This window comes from Gadus chalcogrammus, chromosome 1 (assembly GCF_026213295.1).
Source record: "Gadus chalcogrammus isolate NIFS_2021 chromosome 1, NIFS_Gcha_1.0, whole genome shotgun sequence".
In the NCBI taxonomy this organism is placed as follows: Eukaryota; Metazoa; Chordata; class Actinopteri; order Gadiformes; family Gadidae; genus Gadus; species Gadus chalcogrammus.
This window is the reverse complement of record NC_079412.1, coordinates 19,938,570-19,947,220: the sequence shown is the minus strand read 5'-3', so window position 1 is coordinate 19,947,220 and position 8,651 is coordinate 19,938,570. Positions and strand designations below refer to the sequence as shown.

Below are 8,651 nucleotides of genomic sequence, written 5' to 3'. Positions count from 1 at the left end.
CTCGGAGCCAGCAGATCTTCCGTAACCTACGGCGACCGCCTCGAAGCCAGGATGTCCTCTGTAACCGACGGCGACTGCTTCGGAGCCAGAAGGGGAAAAACACAGAACCGATATATAGCCGTCCGTACGCTAACTGAAGAAAGGCCGGGGGGGGCAAGACCTGGGGGGTGGGGGGTGGGGGGGGGGGGCAAGACCTGGGGGGGGTGGGATGGGGGACCTGGGGGGGGGAGCCTAAATCATTCCCGCCAGCCAGGCGGGCAGGAAAAGCCCGACGGAGCCCAGGATGCAGACCAGGACGAACATCCAGAGGAAGATGCGGTCGATGACCATGGCCACGTACTTCCAGTCCTCCTTCACCTGGGGGGAGAGGGACAGGGGGGGCCGGGGGCCGCAGATTAGACACTCCACCTTTCACACTCGGCCGCTCGCTACTCTCACCAGCTGTCGATTGCCGCCCTGGATTGATCTCGTTCGATTGGCCGGTTTCTTCCATCATGAGCGAGCCGTCTGCTGAATGTCAGCCCATCCTGGCTTTGTCCGGCTTATGGAAGATTCAAGGTCAATCTGATGGGCACCTTCCGACGCTAAGGGCGTCACGATGTTGTGTTTATTACCTCAACGCTCTCTGGTTTCTCAGTGTACAAGTTTTCTGAAACTAATCGCATTCACTCTGCCAGGATCCTTCAGACGTAACTCCTCTGATATTGCAGTGATTCGGGGAACAGGAAGAATTTATCTGCGGCTGCTGCACTCGGCTTAAAATACATTTCCTGCTTATTGGGTTTCCTGAAACACACGTTTCACTGTGGCATGAAATAGCTTTTCATTTTTGATGGGCGTCTTGAAAGATTGAAAACGCTGTCGGAACCGAGCCTTGTGACCCAGAACCTTTGTATTTGGCAAGATAAGCAGAATAAATAAACCTGGCCTTTTTTCATTAAATGATATGGCTACAGTTAATCACTTACGAAACTTTAACTAAACGTCATTCAACGTCTGCCCTTAAAATTAAAGAACAAACCAGTGAATTAACCTGGGAACATTTGCTTATTGACATTTTAGTTCCCTGGTGGCAAGCATTAGGTAGTCTCCATGTTTGCAGCGCCTTTTATCAAACCTTTTTTACAACCTCCTCGATCATTTTCATCAACTATCTAAAGCTCATCAGCCCTCCGTCTCCTGTGAGGCCTTCTGCACGTTGCCCGGCGCCAGACTCTGAGGGTCGCCTCATTAAACACACACCTGGGGGGTGTCCACTCACCGAGAAGTCTGCGTCCTCCGCCCTGAGGTGGTCCGCGATGTACTGGACCCCCTCGATGGCCCGCTGCACGGCCGGGGACAGCACGGAGACCCCCAAGTCCGGCCGGAGCCCCGCCTCCTTCCCGGGCTCTAAGGTCCCCTCCGCAGCCGGCTCCTTCAGGGCCGGGTTCCTGCTCCTCCCGGCGGCCCCCCGGCCCGGGCCGGCCACCGCCTCGTCGTCGTGGAGACAGCAGAACTGGAAGCTCCCCGAGCGGCAGCGGTGCACGTCGGCCGCGAGCCCGCCCCCCTCGCTGCCGGCGACGCCCTCGGCGCTCAGCGAGCGGCCGTTCTGCGCCAGCGGCTTCGGCTCGGGGCCGGGGGCCGCGGCCAGGGCCACCAGGGACAGGGCGGGCCCCAGGGACAGGCTGGGCTCCAGGGAGCGGGACGGGGAGCGGGACCCCCGGCGAGAGCGGTCCTGGAACACGGAGTACTGGCCCCCGCCTCCGCCGCCGCCGCCGCCACAGCCGCCGCCGCCGCCGCCGCCGCCTCCGCCGCCGCCGCCGCCGCCGCCGGAGGAGGAGGAGGGGGAGCAGCGACGGGAGAGCTGGGGCTTCAGCGGGTGCTCCTCCAGGTCCAGACCCAGCATGGGGGAGGGCGGCGGCGACGGCGAGCACACCAGGATGTCGGGGCTCTGGGACGGCGAGGAGGACAGCGAGTCCACCAGCTGGTTCATCACGCCCACGCGCGTGTCCATGTTGGCCCACAGCGACTGGGAGCTGCCCGGCGTGGCGTTGACGGTGGGCCGGTGCAGCATCTCGATCAGCTTCTTGCAGTTCTGCTTGGCGGTGGTGGGCGGCCGCTTCATGAAGAGGACGCGGGGAACCGCGTCCAGGAAGACCCGGCGCACCCAGTGGGGCATGCCGTGGGTCTTGGGCGAGCGGTGGTGCACGTTGAGCACGAACACGGTGATGATGATGCTGAGCGTGACGAAGATCATGGTGAAGAGGAGGTACTCGCCGATGAGCGGGATGACCAGCGAGGTGGACGGGATGATCTCGGTGATGAGCAGCAGGAACACGGTGAGCGACAGCAGCACCGAGATGCACAGCGTGATCTTCTCGCCGCACTGCGAGGGCAGGTAGAAGACCAGCACGGTCAGGCAGGAGATGAGCAGGCAGGGGATGATGAGGTTGATGGTGTAGAAGAGGGGCAGCCGGCGGATGATGAAGTAGTAGGTGATGTCCGGGTAGATCTCGATGCAGCACTCGTACTTCTTGGTGTTGTACTTGCCCACGGCGTTGATGATCACCCACTCGCCGCTCTCCCAGTAGTCCATCTGGTCCACCTGGTTGGACATGCTGATCAGGTCGATCTTGGCGCGGTCGTACGTCCACGAGCCGAACTTCATCTTGCAGTTCTGCTGGTCGAAGGGGAAGAAGGTGACGTCGATGCTGCACGACGACTTGTAGATGGCCGGCGGCGTCCACTTGATGAGGCCGTCGTGGAACAGGTGCGCCTTGGTCAGGTGGGTCACGGCGAAGTCCCCGTCGGCGCTGGGGGACGGGAGGGACAGGGAGACAGAGGGACAGGGGGACACAGAGAGAGGGACAGGGGGACACAGAGAGAGGGAGACGGAGAGAGGGACACGGACAGAGGGAGAGGAGGACATGGAGAGAGGGACACGGTCCGAGGGACAGAGGGAAACAGAGAGAGGGACAGACAGAGGGACAAGGAGAGAGACAGAGGGACACAGAGAGAGGGACAAGGAGAGAGACAGAGGGACACAGAGAGAGAGAGAGACACCGACAGAGAGAGAGGGACAGACAGAGGGAGACGGCGAGAGGATGCTTAGCAACGAGGAAACAGAGAAGGTGTTCCAGCTGGCGTGGGAGCAGCCTCCCGCTCTATCGTGAGGATCGCTGGGTGTGATGGGATCTGATTCAGCAGCACGGTGAGTGAAAGGTTTTAATGAATATTGATGTGTGAGGAATGCTGTGAGCCGGCTGACACGAGATAACAATAAACTTTAAATGTGTCTGTGACATTTGGCCAGTGCACCTGATTTGGTGTAATTCTACACAATTGAATGTGGATATAGTCCATCAAATCTGACATTGAAAGGTACAATGAAACACCTTTATATCATATTGCTATGTTATGAATTCAGTATCGAGGAGTTTTAGTGGAAATGCGACGGATCGATCTTGCTGGAATGACAGAAAACCTGACGGACCGACGATCCAATAAACCGGTTCTGAGTGTTTCGACCTCATGGGGTCAAGGTCCTCACTTGTTGTAGAGCACGATGTCCGGCCTCCAGATGATCTCAGACGGGATGCGGATGGACGTGACGTTCTCATAGTCCTGCGGTTTCCACCGGAGCTTGTAGTCATTCCACTCCTGGAGGAGAGACCCAGAGGAATGAGCGACCAAAGTAAACCCAACCCGGTGATTCCCTTTGGATTTCAGGTTCTGTTTCCATACCTGCTTGACCCACACGTTGGTCGTCATCATCTGGTTCTTCTCATCCTGATACGAGTAGGAAAGCAGAAGAAAAAAATATTAAGGTGCAAAAAATAATTTTCATTCTAGATTTGGTGTAGAATTAATCAAGAATCGATAAAATCGGGTATCGATAAAATAGATACTGGCGATTTGTAAGCTGCTTTCGTTGTGCATTCATGAGCGTTTGGGAAATCCTGGGATGCGTATAATCTATTCTTCCTATCAATTATTTATAGCCTAATGGATAACCTGGAAATAACAGCCCTACATAATTCATACTTTGATCTTTCTACCGCGTTGATATTCAAAAGGTCTGCCATTTCCTTTAATATTGTAACAAAACGGTGAATAGTCCCCTGTAACTCCAGACCTGACACCAGCTCCGAAACTACTAATTATTTCAGAATTATAAGAATAACACAGTAAATGTTGTACCAGGTAACTAATATATATTCCTGGCTAAGTAGTATTTAGTTGTTCGATTTTTTTTAATCAATTGTTTCATTCCATATTTACAGTTGGACAGGTCAGAACCTCCTGGCTTTGCTAAGACAAACTATGGCGCTATGAATGGCAAGTAGAACGCTAACGAGCTGTGGGCCAACGAGGTGGAAAACATCCCTCTTACCCTGATGGGCTGCGTCCTGATCATGTTCTACCTCCAAGGAGCCGCAAACTACACCTGAGCGGGCAGCTCGGTAACAACAACCAGACTAATCTGTCTCAAGGTTCGGCGCTCTCGGAATTGAGATGCTCCTTACGATTGCATAATGCTAATAATGACAATACATAATGCTAATAATGACAATACATAATGCTAATAATGATAATACATAATGCTAATAATGACAATACATAATGATAATAATGATAATACATAATGCTTATAATGACAATACATAATGCTTATAATGACAATACATAATGCTAATAATGACAATACATAATGCTAATAATGATAATACATAATGCTTACACTGATAATGCTAATGACACTGGCGATAACACAGGGCGGGCTACAGGGGGGTATGCTAATACCGCTAATTCCTAATGCTAATAATGCAGAGGGCTACACGGCGCTACGGGCTACAGTGTGCTACGGGCTACACGGCGCTACGGGCTACAGGGTGCTACGGGCTACAGGGTGCACAGGCTACAGGGTGCTACGGGCTACAGGGTGCTACGGGCTACAGGGTGATACGGGCTACAGGGAGTTACAGGCTACAGGGAGTTACAGGCTACAGGGTGCTACGGGCTACAGGGTGCTACGGGCTACAGGGTGATACGGGCTACAGGGTGATACGGGCTACAGGGTGATACGGGCTACAGGGTGCTACGGGCTACAGGGAGTTACAGGCTACAGGGTGCTACGGGCTACAGGGTGCTACGGGCTACAGGGTGATACGGGCTACAGGGAGTTACGGGCTACAGGGTGCTACGGGCTACAGGGTGCTACGGGCTACAGGGAGTTACAGGCTACAGGGTGCTACGGGCTACAGGGTGATACGGGCTACAGGGTGATACGGGCTACAGGGTGCTACGGGCTACAGGGAGTTACAGGCTGCAGGGAGCTACGGACTACAGGGTAGCTACGGGCTACAGGGTGATACGGGCTACAGGGTGCTACGGGCTACAGGGTGATACGGGCTACAGGGAGTTACAGGCTACAGGGTGCTACGGGCTACAGGGTGATACAGGCTACAGGGTGCTACGGGCTACAGGGTGCTACGGGCTACACGGCGGTGCGCACCACGTCGATGAGCTGGGCGATGGAGAGGCCGAAGCGGACCAGCACCACGTCGGAGGTGTTGGCGACGGGCCGGGACAGCTTGTTGTAGCGGACGAACAGGTCCTTCAGGAGCCGCTCCTCCGCGTGGCCTCGGGCCCCCTGGGAGCCCACTGGGGACACAACGGGGACACCGTCAGGACAGGTACACCGTCAGGGCGGAGCGCCACCGTCAGGGCACCGTGACACCGTCAGGTTTCACTCAGTAGGGAGGGAAACCAACCAGTTGCACCACCCAGTTAAACCGTCACGATTCACTCAGTAGGCGGGGACACCACCCAGTTACACCGTCAGGGTTCACTCAGTAGGGAGGGACACCACCCAGTTACACCGTCAGGGTTCACTCAGTAGGGACACCACCCAGTTACACCGTCAGGGTTCACTCAGTAGGGAGGGACACCACCCAGTTACACCGTCAGGGTTCACTCAGTAGGGACACCACCCAGTTACACCGTCAGGGTTCACGCAGTAGGGACACCACCCAGTTACACCGTCAGGTTTCCCTCAGCAGGTCATGTAGCGACCCAGGTTCCAGTCTCACCAGCGGTACTCGTTAACGTCTTCCTCAACCCACGCTCCTGCGCGTAAAACCCCGTCAAATATATGAGCAAATCTATCACTTTGTTGATGCAGGACCCGTTAAACAAAGAGAGGTTTGCGTGGAGGAATCCCATTTAAGAAAGAAATGTAAAACATGCTGTAAGTACAAGTAGGACCGGAACAGAATTAATGATCCGCTGCAGATGTCTTAGTAAAACACTGAGGCAGACCTTCCCGCTCAGAGCCCTGATTCAGAGCAGCGATGTTGAGGCAGAACTCTGATTCCTCTGATCCCCGGAGCCCACTCTATTGATTGCTCTCACCTGACGGGTCAGAGGTCAAAGACATTATGTCACCTGCACTTTGCCGGGGTTGATTACGCAATTACGATGATAGCTCTGGTCTCTTCTCAGAGCTGCTCGTCATCCTTAATGATCCGGGTACCGGTGAGGTCACACGGCAGACAATCAGAGGCTGACAGTTTAAAAGCAGCATTGATGAGTTTGACGAGTTGAATGCGGCGTCATAACGGCGACCTCTGCCATGGGGAGACCTGAGACCGGAGGGGGAGGGATGACGAGAGAGACGGACGGAGAGAGAGAGATGGGGGGAGAGGAAAGAGGGAGAGGGATGGAGATAGAGAGAGAGGGGGGGGAGAGAAAGAGGAAGAGGGATGGGGGGAGAGGGAGAGAGACAGACGGAGAGAGAGAGAGAGGGGGGGGGGCGAGAAAGAGGGAGAGGGATGGGGGGGAGAGGGAGGGATGGATGGAGAGGGAGAGAGACAAAGAGAGAGATAGATAGAGGGAGAGAGGGGGGAGAGAAAGAGGGATGAGATGATGGGAGGAAGTGAGGGATCTGAGAGTTTCAAGTTTCAAAACCTCCTCCATCTGCAGTAATACATAAATGTCCTCAGCTCAGATCCGTCTTAATAAAACCCTGATTCTCCCCTGGACCAGAGGCGTTGTCTACCTCCGTCCTCTTCCACCTCCACCTCCCCCTCCTCCTCTCTCCTCCACCTCCCCCTCCTTCTCTCTCCTCCTCTCCCCTCCTCCTCCTCTTCCTGCTCCTCCTCCTCTTCTTCCACCACCACCTCCTCCCCCTCCACCTCCTCCTCTTCCTCCTCTACCACCCCAAGCTCCCTCCTCCTCCTCCTCCCCTCCCCTCCTCCTCCTCTTCCTCCTCCTCTCTCCACCTCCTCCTCCTCCTCTTCCATCTCCCTTCACCCTAATCTCCCTCCTCCTCCTCTCTTCTCCTCCTCCTCTTCCTCCTCCTCTCTCCTCCTCCTCTTCCTCCTCCTCTCTCCTCCTCTTCTTCCTCCTCCTCCTCCCCCATCCTCCCCATCCTCCTCTTCCTCTGCCTCTTCCTCCTCCTCCTCCTCCTCCTCCTCTGCCTCCTCCTCCCCCATCATCCTCCTCCTTCTCTTCCTCCCCTGTTCCTCCACATCCTCCACCTCCTCCTCTTCCTCCATCTCCTCTTCCTCCATCTCCTCCTCTACCTCCTCCTCCACCTCCTCCTCCTCTTCCTCCTCCTCCTCCTCCTCCTCTACCTCCTCCTCCACCTCCTCCTCCTCTTCCTCCTCCTCCTCCTCCTCTTCCACTTCCTCTTCCTCTTCCCCTGCCACCTCCTCCTCCTCCTCCTCCTCCTCTTCCTATTCATCCTAAATCTCCTCCTCCTCCTCCTCTTCCTCCTCCGCCTCTTCCTCCTTCGCCTCCTCCTCCTCCTCTTCATCCTCCTCCTCCTCCTCTTCCTCTTCCTCTTCCTCTTCCCCTGCCTCCTCCTCCTCCTCCTCCTCCCTGTTCCCTCTGTGTGTGTTTGTTCCGGCGCGGAACTCGATTACCTCCGCTGCCCTCCGGAGCGTCTCGGGTTTCCCCGCCGGAGATCTGACGCGCTCCCGACACGACAATTAGGCCAGTAGGAGAAGTCCTTGATATCCAGCCTCTCCTCTCTGAAGATATTCTTTAATGCTCCTGGACAAAGTGTTTCTGATGCTGCCCTCGTCCGGCCCACATATCATTGGCCATGATTTATTTAAGTGTCTCAGTTCGGCGAGTGGCTGTTGTTGTTGCGTTGTTGACGTGGAGACGTCTGTGTCTGGAGACGCCGGTCTGATCTGTGACCTTGTGTCGAGGTGGATCTTGGGTAAAGGCACGCATGGACAGGTAACCTTGAGGTTTAGGGTTTATTATGACCATTCTGGAGTCTGTCTGTCCGTCTGTCCGTCTATCTGTCAAGATCTGTTTGTCTTTCTGTCTGCCTATCTGTCAAGATCTGTCTGTCTTTTTGTCTGCCTATCTGTCAAAATCTGTCTGGCTGCCTGTCTGTCACTCTCTGTCTAGATCCTAGACTGGATCCTGACCTTACATACCCGTCTCCCTACCCACCTGACCTATGTTCATTAATTAATAGATAACCTCATTAAATGTCTACCTACCTCACCTAAACAAATGAATGACCAATTACCGGACCCATATTACCTATAATGACCTATTTACCTTTTAATTAATACCTACGTAACCTTATTACATAAATAACTACCGACCGGCTGACACATCAAAATGCCGGCCTACCCACCTACCAGCAG

At 54.9% G+C, this 8,651-nt stretch overlaps 1 protein-coding gene across 5 annotated transcripts; it reads right to left on the bottom strand.

Annotated features, from left to right (window-relative positions):
* Window positions 1-231: 231 nt before the first annotated feature.
* On the bottom strand, window positions 232-5,608 carry LOC130391451 (neuronal acetylcholine receptor subunit alpha-4-like). Of its 5 annotated transcripts, none has more exons than XM_056601629.1 (6): window positions 5,540-5,608; window positions 3,724-3,768; window positions 3,530-3,639; window positions 1,902-2,792; window positions 1,262-1,436; window positions 232-357 (listed from the first exon to the last, which is right to left on the bottom strand). In XM_056601629.1, the coding sequence occupies exons 2-6, from the start codon at window positions 3,751-3,753 to the stop codon at window positions 232-234; spliced, it is 1,332 nt and encodes a 443-aa protein (XP_056457604.1). In that variant the 5' UTR covers window positions 3,754-3,768; window positions 5,540-5,608. The 5 variants fall into 5 exon arrangements, with proteins under 5 accessions (XP_056457604.1, XP_056457580.1, XP_056457588.1 ...); XM_056601605.1 differs by having other exon boundaries at window positions 1,262-1,389; window positions 1,783-2,792; window positions 5,495-5,588; XM_056601613.1 differs by having other exon boundaries at window positions 1,262-1,389; window positions 1,834-2,792; window positions 5,495-5,588.
* Between the last annotated feature and the right edge of the window lie 3,043 nt (window positions 5,609-8,651).